This window comes from Oncorhynchus kisutch, unplaced genomic scaffold (genome assembly GCF_002021735.2).
Source record: "Oncorhynchus kisutch isolate 150728-3 unplaced genomic scaffold, Okis_V2 Okis01b-Okis20b_hom, whole genome shotgun sequence".
Classification (NCBI taxonomy): domain Eukaryota; kingdom Metazoa; phylum Chordata; class Actinopteri; order Salmoniformes; family Salmonidae; genus Oncorhynchus; species Oncorhynchus kisutch.
The window spans coordinates 1,674,038-1,694,332 of record NW_022261978.1 but is presented as its reverse complement, the minus strand read 5'-3'; the positions used below and the strand labels follow the sequence as shown (position 1 = coordinate 1,694,332).

The 20,295-nt window shown below is 46.6% G+C and overlaps 2 protein-coding genes across 5 annotated transcripts in view; one reads left to right on the top strand and one right to left on the bottom strand.

Annotated features, from left to right (window-relative positions):
• Positions 1 to 1,751, bottom strand: part of LOC116358917 (ectonucleoside triphosphate diphosphohydrolase 7-like) — a 33,558-nt gene extending 31,807 nt beyond the window's left edge. The window contains exon 1 of one of the 3 annotated variants that reach the window (XM_031811310.1): positions 564 to 1,751. The gene's annotated coding sequence lies outside the window, so the exon portion shown is untranslated. Of the gene's footprint in view, positions 1 to 481 lie in introns of all 3 variants that reach the window. The other 2 variants (XM_031811309.1, XM_031811308.1) reach the window with 2 other exon arrangements.
• On the top strand, positions 1,339 to 19,765 carry LOC116358918 (mitoferrin-2). Of its 2 annotated transcripts, XR_004206530.1 has the most exons (5): positions 1,344 to 1,875; positions 7,815 to 8,043; positions 8,979 to 9,035; positions 14,847 to 19,204; positions 19,247 to 19,765. XR_004206530.1 is itself a non-coding variant. In XM_031811317.1 (4 exons), the coding sequence occupies exons 1-4, from the start codon at positions 1,531 to 1,533 to the stop codon at positions 15,428 to 15,430; spliced, it is 1,215 nt and encodes a 404-aa protein (XP_031667177.1). In that variant the 5' UTR covers positions 1,339 to 1,530; the 3' UTR covers positions 15,431 to 19,765. The 2 variants fall into 2 exon arrangements, 1 of the variants encoding a protein (XP_031667177.1); XM_031811317.1 differs by having other exon boundaries at positions 1,339 to 1,875; positions 14,847 to 19,765.
• The last annotated feature ends 530 nt before the right edge of the window (positions 19,766 to 20,295 follow it).

Below are 20,295 nucleotides of genomic sequence, written 5' to 3'. Positions count from 1 at the left end.
AACAAAATATCCATGCAGAAACCAGGGCAACAGTTTGATGTTTAGGCAACCTTGCAAGTACGTACTACCATTAGCTACTTTGCATGTTAGCTAACCCTTCCACGTACCATTTAACTTTACGCCTACCCCTAACTTCTAGCCTAGCTAACGTTAGCCACCTAGCTAACGAATTGCAATTCGTAACATATCATACGAAATGGATGATGGGCATCCACACATTAATACATCCCCCCCACATGTTACGTCTACCCCTGAGTCCAGGTTGCTCTGCCAACGAGTTAATATATTATTTAAACAGTGTTTTACGTTATGTAAGATGTATTACTTGCCAGTAAATTGTTAGCTCTACAAGCTAAACTAATCTCAATTCACCCACTGAATGCAATTTAACAAAAAATGAATATGTGGCCTGTGCAGAGAATTTGTATTAACATAGCGATTTGGATTGACTAAAACTAGAACAACAATACTGATAACTAACCGGCTTCCGGTGAATGTTACAGCTGTAGCCAGGTGGCTAGATATAGTCATACATTGTGACATTGTCACCGTTCCATACTCACTTTGATACAAATTAACACTGGCCGTCACGTCATACCAGTCGTTTTAATCACGGGTGGATCCTACCCCTGAGTCACAGATTAACGACAAAAATCAATTTTCTTCGAACGAGATTAATCTTTATCCAGCAAAATAAAATAAAAAGCTTTAAATCCATCAGATGACGTAGCTTCCGGTAGCCGACGTGGACACGTCACGGAACACGTCGCTGTCCAATGTGCTGAATGATGCCCCCGTGTGGTGCGTGTGTTTTGTACATTCATGTTTGACCAATGCATATTGATATTGGTCAGTTTAAAATCTATAGCTGTTGTGTATCTTTTGATGTATATTATTTATCGGCATACATTTACATTCTTGCATTGCTTCCATTGCATGCACAGTGAGCCTGTCATGCATCATTTCACGCAGTAATTTCACAGTAGACAGAACAGTGATGACCTTCGAAGCCAATGTTGGGGACACATTTTAATATAACTAAACCCAATGAGCAATAAGCGCCGATGTCATTTGAATCAAATGATTGACCTTGGTGGTGATTACACACACCCTGGATTCGGAAACAACTACTGTAAAACATGTGACTGCTGTGGTTACCAAAATGGAGATTATAAAATTGTCACTGCCAGCCTTCCACATCCCTCCCCTTTGGTCTATTCCCGCCTTATTTTATGAATAATTATACTGCAAATCAGCCAATCGCTGGGATTCATTCCATATTTCATAATGTTTGACCGGTGAAATACACAATCATGTAACCGTTTCCGGCGTGACTCACTGACAAGCCCTCTCCAGTCCGCCAAGTGCATTATTCCCCTTGCCGACTTTAGCCTCCCCTTGAGCCAGTGTCGGTCTGGTGGGGCCCGTTATCGGCTGGAGCTATCCTCGACAACCCTCAAGAGATTGGCGGCGAAAGTGTCGAAACCGAGGAATAACCGCGCAGCTTGGACTTTACTATATCGTATCTGCATGGAAGCGAATGGTTTCGTGTCCAGGCGGGTGGACACACCAAGCGTCGATGCCGGGGTTGCTGCTGGAGCTGCAGGGGCAGACATTCGATGGCTCGGCGGGAGGATTTTGGATGCTACGGAGGGGTTTGTTGGTGGTCTGTCACCGCCACGGATAACAGCGGAACCGGACTTTACTGCGGTGTTGCAACTCCGAGCAGCCCCAGAGCCCACGGTGGCTGCTACGGAGACCGAAATAGACTACGAGGGGCTCCCCCAGGGTGTAGCCACCAGTACACACATGTTAGCCGGCGCCGTGGCTGGCATCATGGAACACTGCCTAATGTATCCCATCGACTGTGTTAAGGTAAAAGAACAGAGGTTAAATACAAAACGAACTAGTCAACATGAAGAAATAAGTCTTTAGCCAGGCGCTTGATTGCTGTTATGTAGCTAAGCTTGTAGCGTCAGTTACCGGTGTCTGAGGCTAGTTAGCTGTTCACAATTATTCCAGAATGGAAAGAGGGGAGGAATAGTTCGCTAACTAATTATGTAGATACAGCACGTCTGCACACAAGTGTTGCTAAAATAACACATATACACATTCCCCGGTGACATGTACGTTGTCAGAGGAGCCACCAGCAGTTGTTTAAATTGCTAACTAAGTTAGTGTGTTAGTTAACGGTGTTATTCAGAATCTCAGCCGTTGTTGACATACATCCCGTTGGTAGGCCCAAGCCTGAGCTCGAGTAGGTTGCTAACTAGCGAAGGTGAAAGTGACATGTCGCCAAATAATGATCTAGGCTGCTCGTTTGTTATTTTTAAAATGTAGTTGTACTTTTAAGCCAAGGTTAATCATTAGCCGCGTTAGTTAACTTCCTAATGTTAGCTGACCGACAGGAGAGGAGCCAGCCAGTTTATGTCACACATGTACACTGAGAAGTGTGTAATGAAACGTTAGCCTCCTAACCAAGTATCACACAAAGTGCTCTTATGTACCCATGTAGGGCCTAGTTAGTTGTACACACTTGCCTCACACTGTATACATTCCTAGTCTCCAAACTATAATGCATTGAAGTTTGTCAATCTAACTATATGACACAGGTTTGTTTTGTAGCAGTAATACTAGCTAAAGGCTATAAAGGCACATAGTTGTTATGGCTGTCATCAAATCCATATTTGTATCGAGCTAGGCTAGAGCATTGCATAATCAACACTTTGTTTCATAATCCACAAGGAGAAGGGAAAGTATTTGGTTAGTGTTGGTTAAAGTGAATGTTGGTCACAAGGCCCTGGATTGGAGATACTCAATATAGACTCCTCTCTGTCTACTCACTGATGTCAGCTGGGCTGCTGTTGTTGCACATGATTACAAGCTTTTACTTGAGTTATTACCGCTGGAGGGTTCACTGAAACAGAGCTGCAGATAAATCTAGCTATTTTATAGAATGGATGCCATTGATTCTCAACTCAACATGGAGTTTTTGGTTCATCCTATGCCCTATTTGCATAGCTAGGTTGTGTATCTGAACTTTGTCCAGCCACTGACTGATCCAACTAGTTTGAGTTTAAACAGGGTTTGGCACCAGTTGGCTGTCCTCACCCCTGATCTCTCACCACCTGGACAGATTAATAGGTTGTAGGGTGAGAATGAGAACCTCAACTGAACACCTATAACCTCTGTTACCTTATAATCCTGCCCCATACGATCATGATACACACACACCCTTTGGTCTAGAATACCTAGTATTTTCAGAAAGAACATGGAGTAGCCAGCCAGATAGAAAAAGTAGCAAGGCAGGCTCCCCTGGGCTCGGGGTGCTAAGCTTTTTATTTCTGCCTACTTTGGTGGCCTCTAGTACTGTACATTCTAATGCTAGATTGTATTTGATTGTATTTTCAACCAGCACTATCATGAAATAACTTAGTTTTTTTATGGTGTTAGTTTCATCAGCTGCTGTACAATATGATGTAAAACACAGGGAAACAACATATTTTGACTGCACTGGCCCTTTAATAAAGAATCCTGTAAGAGTCTGACTTCCACGGGCTTCAAGCTTCCACCCCTGTCCTGTACAACCATGGTACACCCATACATACCCTTTGATCTAGAATACCCCTGTCCTGTACAACCATGGTACACCCATACATACCCTTTGGTCTAGAATACCACTGTCCCATACTACCACTGTATACTGTGGTCTCTGCTTTTGGCTCTGAGCAGTCTGCCTTATATCAGTTATTAATGGCTGAAAGCTTTGGAGCCCTGGCCAACCATAAGGCCCGTCACACCTGGGGCGGCAGGGTAGCCTAGTGGTTAGAGCGTTGGACTAGTAACCAGAAGGTTGCAAGTTCAAAATCCCCGAGCTGACAAGGTACAAATCTGTCGTTCTGCCCCTTAACAGGCATTTAACCCACTGTTCCTAGGCCGTCATTGAAAATAAGAATTTGTTCTTAACTGACTTGCCTAGTTAAATAAAGGTAAAATAAATGTACACTTTTTTTTTACAATGCATTCAGGAATAATTCATACCCCTTGGTTTATTCCACATTTTGTTGTTAGACTGAATTCAAAATGTATTTAATCATTTTATTCTCACCCATTTACACACAATACCCCATATTCACAAAGTGAAACATGTTCTTAGAGATGTTTGCAAATGTATTGAAAATGAAATGCATAAATATCTCATTTACATAAGTAGACACACCACTGAGTCAATAATGTTAGACTGACATTTGGCTGTAATTACAGCTGTGTGTCTTTCTGGGTCTCTAAGAGCATGTATTATGAAAAACGTCTCCAGCTCAGTCAAATTGGTTGTTTATCATTGCTAGACAGCCATTTTCAAGACTTGCCATAGATTTTCAAGATGATTTTTAAGTCAAAACTGTAACTAGGCCACTCCGGAACATTCTATATCATCTTGGTAAGCAACTCCAGTGTATATTTGTCCTTGTGTTTTAGGTTATTGTCCTGCTGAAAGGTGAATTGGTCTCTCAGCAGACTGAATCGGGTTTTCCTATAGGTTTTTGCTTGTGCTTAGCTCTATTCAGCTTTAGCTTTATCCCCCCAAAAACTCCCTGATCCTTGCCGATGACAAGCATACCCATAACATGATGTAGCCACCACCATGCTTGAAAGTGGTACTCAGTGAGGGATGTGTTGTGATGGATTTGCCCCAAACTTAACACTTTATATTATGGACATACAGTTCATTTCATTGCCACATTTTTTTGCAGTTTTACTTTAGTGCCGTATTGCAAACAGGATGCATGTTTTGGATTATTACATTCTGTACAGGCATCCTTCTTTTCACTCTGTCATTTCGGTTAGTATTGTGGAGTAACTACAAGTTTGTTGATCCATCTTCAGTTTTCTCCCATCACAGCCGTTAACCTCTGCACCTGTTTTAAAGTCACCGTTGGCCTCATGGTGAAATCCCCGAGCGGTTACCTTCGTCTCCGGCAACTGAGAAGGAAGTGTCTTTGTAGTGACTGGGTCTACTGATACATCATCCAAAGTGTAATTCATAACTTCACCAGGCTCAAAAGGATATTCAATGTCTGCTTTTCTTCTTTTTTGTACCCATCTACCAATAGGGGCCCTTCTTTGTGAGGCATTGGAAAACCTCCCTGGTCTTTGTAGTTGAATCAGTGTTTGAAATTCACTGCTTGACTGAGGGACCTTCCACCTGTATGTGTGGGGTACAGAGATGAGGTAGTCTTTCATAAATCACGTTAAACACTATTATGCACATTGTTTAAGTCCATGCAACTTTATTATGTGACTGAAGCACATTTTTATATTTTATATAATATTTCCACTTTTACATTCTGGGATATTGTGTGTGTGTGTGAAGGCCAGTGACACAACATCTACATTTGAATCCATTTTAAGTTGAGGCTGTAGTACAACAAAATGTGTGAATAGTCCAGGGGTGTGAATACTGTCTGAAGGCAAGGCACTGTATTTTCACTGTCCTGACCTTTTCAGGATCAATCTGGACTGTTGCACACTTTCCTGTCACTCATTTACTAGGGACATGTCTCAAGTCATTGGGTTGCTGTAAGGCTGATACTGGTGTTCATGGGCTAGTTAGAGACCACTACTTCCTCATTTGATCTGGTTGATTTCCCAGCCCAGAGTCCTGCCTTGTTGAAACGGTACTCTGACAGACGTCACTCGTGGTTAAATAAAGGAACTCGCGTTGACGCCTCTTCTTTCCCATCTCTCGCTGTTTCCTCATTGCTGCTGGGACCTTTTTACAAGGTGTGTCACTGTCTCTCTCTGTCTCAAATGGCAGTGTATTCCTTTTGTAGTGCCATAGGACTCTGGTCAAAAGTAGTGCACTATTCAGGGTACAGGGTGCTGTAACACTGGCCTGTGGGTGCCATTTAGGACACAGTCACCCTGTTCTGAGCCATGAGGATGAGTGTTATAACAACCATGAGCGCTTGAGTTGAGTATAAACCAACATGAAGTGTCAATGGCAGCCACGACAACCATGACTTTCCTCACAAGACAAGGCCAAACACTGTTTTTGTGTGCATCCCAAATGACACCATATTCCTTCTATAGTGCTCTACTTGACCAAGGCCCTTACAGTAGGTCTCCAGTCAGAGGTACTGAAATATAGGCTATGCAACAGGGTGACATTTGGGATACAAGGTTTCTCATACAGGAGAGAAGACCAGTAATATGTTGAGCTGGTTTCCCCGTCCTGTGTACTGTACTCTGTTGCTGCAGGGGCCTGTGGCCTGACTGGACTGCACATCTAGGGCTTCTCAACATAGTGGAGAGACGAGAAGGACCAGAGAGACAAGGGGGACCAGAGAGACGAGGGGGACCAGAGAGACGAGGGGGACCAGAGAGACGAGGGGGACCAGAGAGACGAGGGGGACCAGAGAGACGAGGGCGGGAAAGAGAGACGAGGGCGGGAAAGAGAGACGAGGAGGACCAGAGAGACGAGGGGGACCAGAGAGACGAGGGGGACCAGAGAGACGAGGGGGACCAGAGAGACGAGGGGGACCAGAGAGACGAGGGGGACCAGAGAGACGAGGGGGACCAGAGAGACGAGGGTGGGAAAGAGAGAGGGCAAGAAATAATTCAGAAAGGGGGGGCTTTCCCAGGGGAAGTTAACTCCTATCCTTTCATTTCCCCCTGAAGCTGGACTCTCAGGGGTCTGTCTATACCAGGGTAGTGCTAAGTCTGGTCACATGAACGTTATGCAACCGGGTGTGTTCTGATGTTTACATTTCCTGAAGAGGAGTGGGGGATGAAAGTGAACCATTGTTGCTGTAGACACAACGCAAACATAGCACACGTGTGCTATGTTTGCGTTGTGTGTGTGTGTGTGTGTGCACTGCAACTTCCACAGGGCGTAGATGACGCCGCATGTGAAAACGAACAGGGCAGTAAAATGGAAATAAACATGGTAGTACGTGTGATTGTGTAGAGATGGTGTTGACTGTTAGCTCAGTGTTTCTAGTAACCTTGGGTTGGAGTGGGATGCCAAGGACAGACTGGTGTGGAGGTCTATCTAACACGGTTGTATTGGTTCTGAGAATTGGTGAGGTGCAGAAAGGGCCTTTAAAATGTAAGGCCTGTGTGATCTGTCGCTGCAAAATAAAACACCTACAACCACTTTGGAAACAATGAAAGTAGAGCCTTGTGTTATATATATATAACAAAACACTGTTCTTCCACATTCATTCTGACTTTCCGTTTCCCAGAAGTGTGTGTTGTCATGAGTGGGAATTTCCATCCCTGCCCTCCAGAAGTCATTTCCCCACCCTTCCATCTTGGTGTCCTCTGTGATTGGATAAAGGAGGCTATTCTACTCTTGATGCAATCTCAGAAGTTTGGTTATTGCTCCATCCTTCCCATACAGAGCATTATTCTGTTGTGACACAGTGACTGGTGCCCTGTTGACAGAGGAAGGGTGGAACCCAGTCGCCTCAGGCCTAGTTATTATGTCTTGGCATTGTGATGCATCTATCTACCTAACTGACTTTGAGCCAGTAAACAGGAACATACTGTTAGGGTATACAGAGAAATGTCTAGTGTATTGCACCTGGTGAACTGCACTGTGACTGCTCTCTTACTTATCACTTGACCCACTAATTAGCTGAACTTTGAAAGAGTTGATTGACCATGCATTGATGCCCTTTCCTCTCGTTTCTCCCGCCCCCTCTTCTACATTATTTTTGTCACTCTCCTCCCCCCTTTTATCCCCCCTTGTCTTCTCTCTCTCTCCCTCTCTCTCTTTCTCTGCCTCGCTCTCCCTCCCCCTCCCCCTCCAGACGCGGATGCAGAGCCTGCAGCCCGAGCCGGGGGCGCGTTACCGTAACGTGATGGACGCGCTACGTCAGATCGTGCGTACCGAGGGGGTGTGGCGACCTGTGAGGGGGCTGAACGTCATGGCGATAGGGGCGGGGCCAGCCCATGCTCTGTACTTTGCCTGTTATGAGAAACTCAAGTTCTCACTCAGCAACGTGGTCCACCCGGGAGCTAACAGCCACTTTGCTAATGGTACGGTGTTACAGCCACACATTCCCTGAGACATTGACATACATACTGTACCTTAGAGGTATTAGCAATGTTGTTAATTTAACCAACGGTCACTGAGAGACCGACAAATGAAGGAAAGTTGCAGCATCCACTGCTGTGTGTTTGTCTTACTGCACTGGTAACCAACCATCTCTCTACTGCTGTGTGTTGGTCTTACTGCACTGGTAACCAACCATCTCTCTACTGCTGTGTGTTTGTCTAACTGCACTGGTAACCAACCATCTCTCTACTGCTGTGTGTGGGTCTTACTGCACTGGTAACCAACCATCTCTCTACTGCTGTGTGTTTGTCTTACTGCACTGGTAACCAACCATCTCTCTACTGCTGTGTGTTTATCTTACTGCACTGGTAACCAACCATCTCTCTACTGCTGTGTGTTGGTCTTACTACACTGGTAACCAACAATCCCTCTACTGCTGTGTGTTTGTCTTACTGCACTGGTAACCAACCATCTCTCTACTGCTGTGTGTTGGTCTTAGTGCACTGGTAACCAACCATCTCTCTACTGCTGTGTGTTTGTCTTACTGCACTGGTAACCAACCATCTCTCTACTGCTGTGTGTTGGTCTTACTGCACTGGTAACCAACCATCTCTCTACTGCTGTGTGTTTGTCTAACTGCACTGGTAACCAACCATCTCTCTACTGCTGTGTGTGGGTCTTACTGCACTGGTAACCAACCATCTCTCTACTGCTGTGTGTTTGTCTTACTGCACTGGTAACCAACCATCTCTCTACTGCTGTGTGTTGGTCTTACTGCACTGGTAACCAACCATCTCTCTACTGCTGTGTGTTTGTCTTACTACACTGGTAACCAACCATCTCTCTACTGCTGTGTGTTGGTCTTACTGCACTGGTAACCAACCATCTCTCTACCCTCTGCTGTCTCTTTTAACAGGAATGGCAGGCTGCATGGCCACTGTACTCCATGATGCAATCATGAACCCAGCAGAAGGTAAAACTGTGTGTGTGTGTGCGTACTGTGTGTGTGCGTACTGTGTGTGTGCGTACTGTGTGTGTGCGTACTGTGTGTGTGCGTACTGTGTGTGTGCGTACTGTGTGTGTGCGTACTGTGTGTGTGTGTGCGCGTACTGTGTGTGTGCGTGCATACATTGTGGGTGTGTACTTTGTGTGTTTGTGCGCGTACTGTGTGTGTGTATTGTGTGTACTTTGTGTGTGCATGTCTCTTTATTGAGCAGAGCAGCCCAAGCTGAGCCGTTGCTATGGATACTCTGCGCCGCCATGCGCGGAGTGCATGCAGAGCGAGCTGTGCGCAGGGAGTGAATGACAGACAGAGGAGCAGCTTATGGATTAACTAACAGCTATTTCTGATTTCGGGCAGGGCCAGGCCGGGCCTTACTTTTGGCAGGGCCAGACCGGGCCTTACTTTTGGCAGGGCCAGGCCGGGCCTTACTTTTGGCAGGGCCAGGCCGGGCCTTACTTTTGGCTGAAGCCAGCGGGGTAGGGCTTGGTCTTAAAATGATTCATACCCGTGCAGGGCTCTAGCCTAGATGATGAGATGATTTTGGACAAAAGAGCAAGATTATTTTAAATTGTCACAAACTGCAGCCAAGCATCGATCATCATGTCACCAGAATAATGTCCTTGTGACCTAAATAATGATTGTGCTATTTCTGAACTGTCTTGCTAAACTATTAGAATCGTTGATTCATTTTCAGCTAAGATCTTTGTTATCTTTGAAATGTATTCTAAATGTACATCCGTTGGGTTTTAGACCAGGTCGTAGCACCGTCTCTGCTGCATCTCTCCTTGATGTGGTTAACTATGGCTAAAAGGCACTGTCTCTGCTGCATCTCTCCTTGATGTGGTTAACTATGGCTAAAAGGCACTGTCTCTGCTGCATCTCTCCTTGATGTGGTTAACTATGGCTAAAAGGCACTGTCTCTGCTGCATCTCCCCTGGATGTGGTTAACTATGGCTAAAAGGCACTGTCTCTGCTGCATCTCTCCTTGATGTGGTTAACTATGGCTAAAAGGCACCGTCTCTGCTGCATCTCTCCTGGATGTGGTTAACTATGGCTAAAAGGCAACATTGTGTTGCCCTCTTCATTGACCTTTCAAAGGCTTCCGATACTGTTGATCAATCACTGCCAATTCTGTGTCTTTCCTCAATTGGTCTGGACCAGCCTGCATGTAACTGGTTTAAAAATGACTTAACAGATAGAACTCAATGTGTATCAGGTTTCCTGGATACTACAAAAGGTGTCCCGCAGGGGTGGATTCTGGGTCCTGTACTTTGTACTGTTTACATTAACAGTATCGAGGTGTCTGTAAAAAAACACTGTAACCTGCACTTGTATGCCGGTAATACAGTTGTTTATGTGATTATTCCCTACGGTTGACCAGGCGGTCTGCCTTCATTGTATAACAGAAAGTTTACTGACCTGAAATGAGTATTGAATGCAGGTCAAACTAAGCACATGTTGTTCTCTGGAGCACATGTAAAAATAGCTCTGACTTAAGCATGTATTTTGGATGGCGTCCATATTGATTGTGTCCCTGCTTACAAATATCTGGGCGTCTGGATAGATGAAAGCGGTCTTTTTCAAAAGCATATTGATAAGTTAGTAAAAAGCTGAGAATTTAAAATGGTCTTCTGTAGAAATAGGTCCTGCCTCTCGCTAAATAGCAGAACGCAGGTTATTCAGTTGCCGTTCCTATCGGCCGTAGACTACGGTGACATCATCTGTATGGACGCAGCTGCCACTTCATTAAAGCCGTTAGGTGCCGCGGGTCATAGTGTACCGCGGGTCATAGTGCACCGCGGGTCATAGTGCACCGCGGGTCATAGTGTACTGCGGGTCATAGTGCACTGTGTTTTATTATGGGGGACCATTTCAGTGCTCATCACTGCATTCTGCTGATGTCACGCAGGTTGATACATTGCTATGTTTATTCATTTCTAAAGCCCTTTTACAAAAAGCCCCCGCTGCACCGAACATCTTCACTAAACGTTAGACATGTGTTACCACACCGTCTCAGGGATGGTTAACTCTGGGAACTACTGTGGTCTCTACACAGTTAGGTAGATCAGCTTTTAGTTTGTGCTACACAAATGAGGTGCAAATCTTCAAAATGTTGATGAATGTGATGTTCTGGTGCCTCTATGGTAATTCAGAAAGCTGATTGAGGACCTAATAAATGATGGATGTGATGTTCTGGTGACTCCCTGATACACACTGTAGATATCTGCAGCGTCAGACTCCCTGATACACACTGTAGATATCTGCAGCGTCAGACTCCCTGATACACACTAGATATCTGCAGCCTCAGACTCCCTGATACACACTGTAGATATCTGCAGCGTCAGACTCCCTGATACACACTGTAGATATCTGCAGCCTCAGACTCCCTGATACACACTGTAGATATCTGCAGCGTCAGACTCCCTGATACACACTGTAGATATCTGCAGCCTCAGACTCCCTGATACACACTGTAGATATCTGCAGCGTCAGACTCCCTGATACACACTGTAGATATCTGCAGCGTCAGACTCCCTGATACACACTGTAGATATCTGCAGCGTCAGACTCCCTGATACGCTGCAGATATCTACAGTGTGTCAGACTCCCTGATACACACTGTAGATATCTGCAGCCTCAGACTCCCTGATACACACTGTAGATATCTGCAGCGTCAGACTCCCTGATACACACTGTAGATATCTGCAGCCTCAGACTCCCTGATACACACTGTAGATATCTGCAGCCTCAGACTCCCTGATACACACTGTAGATATCTGCAGCGTCAGACTCCCTGATACACACTGTAGATATCTGCAGCCTCAGACTCCCTGATACACACTGTAGATATCTGCAGCCTCAGACTCCCTGATACACACTGTAGATATCTGCAGCCTCAGACTCCCTGATACACACTGTAGATATCTGCAGCCTCAGACTCCCTGATACACACTGTAGATATCTGCAGCGTCAGACTCCCTGATACACACTGTAGATATCTGCAGCGTCAGACTCCCTGATACACACTGTAGATATCTGCAGCCTCAGACTCCCTGATACACACTGTAGATATCTGCAGCCTCAGACTCCCTGATACACACTGTAGATATCTGCAGCGTCAGACTCCCTGATACACACTGTAGATATCTGCAGCCTCAGACTCCCTGATACACACTGTAGATATCTGCAGCGTCAGACTCCCTGATACATTAATAGAACTAATCCCTTCTCTGTCTGAATATTTATAGCACAACTCTTTATATACTGCTACAGGACACTAGGGGGAGCTCTGAGACTGGACTGCGGTTGCCCATTAGGAGCAGCACCTGGGTAGAAGTTGCTAGTAGGCACAGATATAGGATCAGCTTACATGAGTCATATCCTATCCTTGACCTTGAGGGCAGGAAAAGTAAAACTGGCCTTAGATCAGTGTTGAGGGTTAGCATCGTCTAACTAACGGGACATCGGAACACACATCTGTGAGTGTCATTAGTCGACCGGTTTGCAGGTGTGTGTTTACATCCTGCTCCCTCAAGTGTATAGCTCTATACCATTAACATCCGCTGGCTCACACGCATGTGGCCATGGTGATTGGTGTTTCCATAGCAACCTGACCGGGCCCAGGTGTGCCAGCCAGCTGTGCCATTGGTCCACCGGCTGGGTCACTAGGGACGGGATTGGACGCTTTGAACTTTCTGGTGTTCTGAATTCCATAAGCCCCATTTCCTTTTACTTTCCTAAGTAGCGTTTCTTTTAGAGACTGGTTTCATCTCATTCTGATTGGCTGCAATGGGGAATCCCTTGATGGTGTGTCCCAACTGTATCCCTCATTAAAAGCCTAATATCTCTGTTTTGACTAGATGTGCTACTCTTTTCCTTTCAACTATTATTTTCTTCTCTGTCCTACCATCACCTGTTATTTCTTCCTCTCCCTTTTCCTCTGGGCTGACCTTCCTCTCCTCTCCCTTTTCCTCTGGGCTGACCTTCCTCTCCTCTCCCTTTTCCTCTGGGCTGACCTTCCTCTCCTCTCCCTTTTCCTCTGGGCTGACCTTCCTCTCCTCTCCCTTTTCCTCTGGGCTGACCTTCCTCTCCCTTTTCCTCTGGGCTGACCTTCCTCTCCCTTTTCCTCTGGGCTGACCTTCCTCTCCCTTTTCCTCTGGGCTGACCTTCCTCTCCCCTTTCCTCTGGGCTGACCTTCCTCTCCCCTTTCCTCTGGGCTGACCTTCCTCTCCTCTCCCTTTTCCTCTGGGCTGACCTTCCTCTCCTCCTCCCTTTCCTCTGGGCTGACCTCCCTTTTCCTCTGGGCTGACCTTCCTTTTCCTCTGGGCTGACCTTCCTTTTCCTCTGGGCTGACCTTCCTTTTCCTCTGGGCTGACCTTCCTTTTCCTCTGGGCTGACCTTCCTTTTCCTCTGGGCTGACCTTCCTTTTCCTCTGGGCTGACCTTCCTTTTCCTCTGGGCTGACCTTCCTTTTCCTCTGGGCTGACCTTCCTTTTCCTCTGGGCTGACCTTCCTTTTCCTCTGGGCTGACCTTCCTTTTCCTCTGGGCTGACCTTCCTTTTCCTCTGGGCTGACCTTCCTTTTCCTCTGGGCTGACCTTCCTTTTCCTCTGGGCTGACCTTCCTTTTCCTCTGGGCTGACCTTCCTTTCCCTCTGGGCTGACCTTCCTTTTCCTCTGGGCTGACCTTCCTCTCCTCTCCCTTTTCCTCTGGGCTGACCTGTTCCTCCTCTCCCTTTTCCTCTGGGCTGACCTGTTCCTCCTCTCCCTTTTCCTCTGGGCTGACCTGTTCCTCCTCTCCCTTTTCCTCTGGGCTGACCTGTTCCTCCTCTCCCTTTTCCTCTGGGCTGACCTGTTCCTCCTCTCCCTTTTCCTCTGGGCTGACCTGTTCCTCCTCTCCCTTTTCCTCTGGGCTGACCTGTTCCTCCTCTCCCTTTTCCTCTGGGCTGACCTGTTCCTCCTCTCCCTTTTCCTCTGGGCTGACCTGTTCCTCCTCTCCCTTTTCCTCTGGGCTGACCTGTTCCTCCTCTCCCTTTTCCTCTGGGCTGACCTGTTCCTCCTCTCCCTTTTCCTCTGGGCTGACCTGTTCCTCCTCTCCCTTTTCCTCTGGGCTGACCTGTTCCTCCTCTCCCTTTTCCTCTGGGCTGACCTGTTCCTCCTCTCCCTTTTCCTCTGGGCTGACCTGTTCCTCCTCTCCCTTTTCCTCTGGGCTGACCTGTTCCTCCTCTCCCTTTTCCTCTGGGCTGACCTGTTCCTCTCCTCTCCCTTTTCCTCTGGGCTGACCTTCCTCTCCTCTCCCTTTTCCTCTGGGCTGACCTTCCTCTCCCTTTTTCTCTGGGCTGACCTTCCTCTCCTCTCCCTTTTTCTCTAGGCTGACCTTCCTCTCCTCTCCCTTTTTCCTCTGGGCTGACCCTCCTCTCCCTTTTTCCTCTGGGCTGACCTTCCTCTCCTCTCCCTTTTTCTCTGGGCTGACCTTCCTCTCCTCTCCCTTTTTCTCTAGGCTGACCCTCCTCTCCCTTTTTCCTCTGGGCTGACCTTCCTCTCCTCTCCCTTTTTCCTCTGGGCTGACCTTCCTCTCCTCTCCCTTTTTCCTCTGGGCTGACTTTCCTCTCATCTGGGCTGACTTTCCTCTCCTCTCCCTTTTTCCTCTGGGCTGACCTTCTCTCCTCTCCCTTTTTCCTCTGGGCTGACCTTCCTCTCTATCTGGTTGTGTACTTTAAAAGCTCCAGTGTGTTTTCAACATCTGTTCTTTTTCTTTCTGAACCGTCTCTTTCTCCCTTCTAGTGGTGAAGCAGCGTATGCAGATGTACAACTCCCCGTACCGCGGCGTGTCTGACTGCGTGGGCTCCATCTGGAGGCGTGAGGGCCCCGGGGCCTTCTACCGCTCCTACACCACCCAGCTGACCATGAACGTCCCCTTCCAGGCTCTCCACTTCATGACCTACGAGTACCTCCAGGAGCTGCTCAACCCCCACAGACAGTACAACCCCTCCTCTCACGTCATCTCTGGGGCGCTTGCTGGGGCCATTGCTGCCGCCGCCACCACCCCGCTGGATGTCTGTAAGACCCTCCTCAACACCCAGGAGGCCCTAGCGGTCCATGCTGAGGTCCCAGGAGCGCTGGGGGTTGGAGCGAGTGTAGGGACGGCGTCTGCCACTGGGGGGCGCCACATCTCGGGGTTAGGGGAGGCGTTCCGGACTGTGTACAGGATGGGGGGTGGGGCGGCGTTCTTTAAGGGCGTCCAGGCCAGGATCATCTATCAGATGCCCTCCACCGCCATCAGCTGGTCCGTCTACGAGTTCTTCAAATACGTCATCACTAAGCGCCAGTACGAGAGAAGGCTGCACCACCGAGACGGAGAGAAGTAGAGAGGGAGGGAAGACCTTCATTCAAAATGTCCCCAAGGAACCCACCCCCATAGATATGTACTAGAAGGCTCAGCTCCTATCTTTGGGCCAAGTTCCCCCTCTATCTAACTCTATAACCACCCCACAGTAACCCCACCTCTGACCATTTGACCTCTGACCTTCTAAACTAACCAGGAAATAAAAGCCCCCCCTAGTATTTTTGACTAGAAGAGATACAGCTTTTGTCAAAATTCACCTTACTCAGCAGGTTAGGAGAATTGTTGTAGCAGTTCAGGAGAATTAGGTTAAGGTTAGCAAAAGTGAAGTTTTGTTTTTTGTTGCCAAAAGCTGTGTCCCATCTACACCTGACCTCCTCTTATCCTCTCACATAAGAGAACAAGTCCCCATCTTTCACATAGTTTATTATAGACATACTGTACATGGCACTTTAATTCAAATATACACTCACTGGCCAGTTTATTTGGTACACCCATCTAGTACCGGGTCGGACTCCCTTTGCCCCCAGAACAGACTGAATTCTTTGGGGCATGGATTCTACAAGGTGTCGGAAAAGTTATTTTCTCAATTGGTATCTAGGGACCTAAGGTGTGCCAGGAAACATTCCCCACACCAGTACACCACCGCCACCAGCCTGTACCGGTGACACCAGGCAGGATGGGTCCATGGACTCATGCTGCATACGCCAAATTCTGACTCTGCCATCAGCTTGACGCAACAGGAACCGGGATTTGTCAGACCAGGAGATGTTGTTCCATTCCTAAATTGTCCAGTGTTGGTGATCGTGTGCCCGCTGGAGCTGCTTCCTGTTGTTTTTAGCGAGTGGAACCCGGTGTGGTCGTCTGCTGCAATAGCCTATCAGTGACAAGGACCGACAAGTTGTGTGTCTGAGATGATGTTCTGCACACCACTGTTGTACTGCGTCTGTTTGTGGCCCGCCTGTTACCTTGCACCATTCTTGCCCCTCTCCTTTGACCTCTCTCATCAACGAGCTGTTTTCACCCATGGGACTGCCACTGACTGGACGTGTTTTGTTTTCTCGCGCCATTCTCGGTAAACCCTAGACTGTCGTGTGTGAAAAGCCCAGGAGGGCAGACGTTTCTGAGATACTGGATCTGGCCTACCTGGCACCAGCAATCATACCACGCTTAACGTCGCTTAGGTCACTCGTTTTGCCCATTCTAACTTTCAATGGAACAGTAACTGAATGCCTGTCTGCCTGCTTTATATAGCAAGCCACAGCCACGCTACTCACTGTCTGTAGGAGCGATCAGTTTTGGTGAATGAGGTGATGTACCTAATAAACTGTCCAGTTACTGTATATATTAATTATATTTCTGCATTTCCCTACTATAACCACTAGGGGGCTTTGAGTCTCGACCTCCCTCCTCCATTGACTTTATGGACAGATCTAAAAGAGTCCCAATAATATCTACTTTCTCCCTCAAATGTGCACTCGTTCACTACGTCCCACTAATCTAATAGTATTGGGTTGGTGGAGGAATGGGCTAGTTTCCACCATGTTTCTTATACCAGTCATTTCCTTTCAAACCAGTGAAGGGAAGTGAACAAGGGCACACTTTGGGAGGAAGGTGAGGTCATGGGGACGTAGACCAAGTGAAGACCTCTGTATTGTGTGATGACTGGAGTCAGTGGATTCAGCATTAAGGATATATCTATAGTCACGACTACCACTGGGCTATATTTAGATTAACGTCTAGCATTCTGAAATGGGAATTAAATTCACCAGAAATGGTTTCATGCAATGCTATTTAAAACAATAACTGCCTTTTCCATCTTTGAGATAGTGACTGGGCTTGTGTTCACGTATTTCTCCGCCTGTATGTAGACATTGAGGAATATGAGTATTTTGACTTGAAATGTTCAACTTAACCCATTGGAGTTGACTGTGTGTGGATGTGACTGACTGAATGAGGAAGAGAGAAATAAATCAAATAGGAGTGTAAAGCGCTAGAACACTGAGTGTAAAGCGCTAGAACACTGAGTGCAAAGCGCTAGAACACTGAGTGCAAAGCGCTAGAACACTGAGTGCAAAGCGCTAGAACACTGAGTGCAAAGCGCTAGAACACTGAGTGCAAAGCGCTAGAACACTGAGTGCAAAGCGCTAGAACACTGAGTGCAAAGCGCTAGAACACTGAGTGCAAAGCGCTAGAACACTGAGTGCAAAGCGCTAGAACACTGAGTGCAAAGCGCTAGAACACTGAGTGCAAAGCGCTAGAACACTGAGTGCAAAGCGCTAGAACACTGAGTGCAAAGCGCTAGAACACTGAGTGCAAAGCGCTAGAACACTGAGTGCAAAGCGCTAGAACACTGAGTGCAAAGCGCTAGAACACTGAGTGCAAAGCGCTAGAACACTGAGTGCAAAGCGCTAGAACACTGAGTGCAAAGCGCTAGAACACTTGAGTGCAAAGCGCTAGAACACTGAGTGCAAAGCGCTAGAACACTGAGTGCAAAGCGCTAGGACACCATATTGAGAATAATGTGCCATTTGGGACAGAACCTCTGAGGATGGTAGGAGGGTGTGTTACACCTCCAGTCTACCAGACTTGAGATTTATGGGCTTTGGTTCAGATGGCACTCTATCCCCTTTATAGTGCACTACTTTTGGCCAGGACCCACAGGGAGCAGAAGGCCTTTCCCTTGAGATTGTGTAGTGTCCCAAATGGCATCTATATAGTGCACTACTTTTGGCCAGGACCCACAGGGAGCAGAAGACCTTTCCCTTGAGAGTGTGTGTCGTGTCCCAAATGACATCTTGGCCCCTATATAGTGTACTACTTTTGATCACGGCTCATATGTCACTGGTCAAAAGTAGCGCACTATATAGGGAATACGGTGCCATTTGGGACGGAACCTTCTGACCACGCACCACTTTCTAGCACTTATAGTCATTTACAGTTGTGTGTGGTAACTAATCATTTAAATAGTAACTTACATACATGTAGTTACTTATCCTGTGGTAACTAATCATTTAAATAGTAACTTATACACATGTGGTTACTTATCCTATGGTAACTAATCATTTAAATAGTAACTTATACACATGTGGTTACTTATCCTATGGTAACTTTTAGCAACATTTACTACGTACACACGGCCTTCGAATCAGCCGCCATGAGTCAAACGCACAAATACAAAGTCCTGCTGGACCCTTCATTTCTGAAGCCATATTATCACAGGGAAGAACACGTGTGAATAGGACTACTCTTATCCTAGATCAACTCATTCTATCTGTAAAGGAGTAGAGTTTCAGCCAAGTGTTCTGGAACCGACCTGATAAGTGAAGATTTAATATATAGGTTCCTTCATTATTGGTTGAAAAATTCTGGGAACTTTTCAAAATCTCAGTTTATCCAGGAATGTTCTTGTAATCGGTAGGGGGGAAAGCAGGGCATCCTGAATCCCCAACAATGACCTGTTGAAAAACTTGGCATTTTGGGGAAGTTAGGGGAATTTTGGATCCTTGTAATCGATTACTTGGCAGGATATCCCCCTCATATAGACTAACCAACTACCACCCAGAACGGCACCCTATAGAACCTATAGGTAGAAACTGCCACCCAGAACGGCACCCTATAGAACCTATAGGTAGAAACTGCCACCCAGAACGGCACCCTATACAACCTATAGGTAGAAACTGCCACCCAGAACGGCACCCTATAGAACCTATAGGTAGAAACTGCCACCCAGAACGGCACCCTATAGAACCTATAGGTAGAAACTGCCACCCAGAACGGCACCCTATAGAACCTATAGGTAGAAACTGCCACCCAGAACGGCACCCTATAGAACCTATAGGTAGAAACAACATACTACAACATACTGAATACACAAGTAGCAAACAACGTTTTGAATATGTTAACAGTTAACTTAAAGGGGAAGTTCACTATTTTACAACTTTGTCAGATGGTTTCTCATCCTGAAAGTAGTCTATGGGGCCAGAAGAAACGTATCAATGCTTCAGGGCTTTTTAAACAACCACTACAAACGTTAGCCAACCGCTAGCTCCTAAAATCCTGAACTTCCCCTTTAAAGGAGTTGCTGAGAGAAAAGAGAACTGAATGTAGGAGTGTTTCCTGCTGTATGCCATGTTTGGGAGTGGAAACCAAAGACTGAAAGAACGAGGGATGGGTGAATCTGATGTGATGAAAATGAGGAAAAGCTAGAGAAGAGGATTGATCTGTATTGAAAGAGAAACTTCTTCCTGTATTACTTTGTGAATTGTAAATAAATAGTGGCTAATGGGCAGCGCCTCGCAGAAGCAGGGTCTTCTCTTGGGACTGCTGCCCCCACGTGCTGGAGACAAATGATCCATTACAATGTGTCTTGTCTCTTTTTCTCCTGAAAATGTTCTGTAAGAAATGTCTTATTTGAACAGTAAAACACTGGAAAAGGTCATGTTAAAGCTGCAGTCTGTAACTTTTTATTTTGTCGTAGAAAGTATTGCCCCTGCACTTTGTATACTAAGGTGGCTTGTATTGCTCGTCCCTAACTCTCCTCAATCCTTACCCCCTCTTCCATCCCTACCCCTCCTCCTCACAAACCCTGTGTGTCATCTGTCTGTCTGCCCGTGTGCGTAGGCCTATATTTTCAAGAATAACCTCAGCTGTAGCCAGCCTATACAGCCCTGTCCATAGTTTGTTCAACTGTGTGTCAGTGGTGTTTCAATGTGGGATGAAAATCTAAACCCTTTTCATCAGTGATGCCGCTGGTGGCAGATGAAACACACACACACAGACAATGTCTGCAGCCCAAATTGCACCCTATTCCCTATTTAGTGCACTACTTTTGACCAGGGCCTATAGGGCTCTAGTCAAAAGTAGTGCACTCTGTCGGGTCATTTGGGA

Coding starts and splice junctions, on each gene's coding strand:
- LOC116358918 (XM_031811317.1), top strand. CDS start 1,531: ATGGAAGCGAATGGTTTCGTGTCCAGGCGGGTGGACACACCAAGCGTC. Junction 1,876..7,814: donor ATCCCATCGACTGTGTTAAG/GTAAAAGAACAG, acceptor CTCCCCCTCCAG/ACGCGGATGCAGAGCCTGCA. Junction 8,044..8,978: donor TAACAGCCACTTTGCTAATG/GTACGGTGTTAC, acceptor CTCTTTTAACAG/GAATGGCAGGCTGCATGGCC.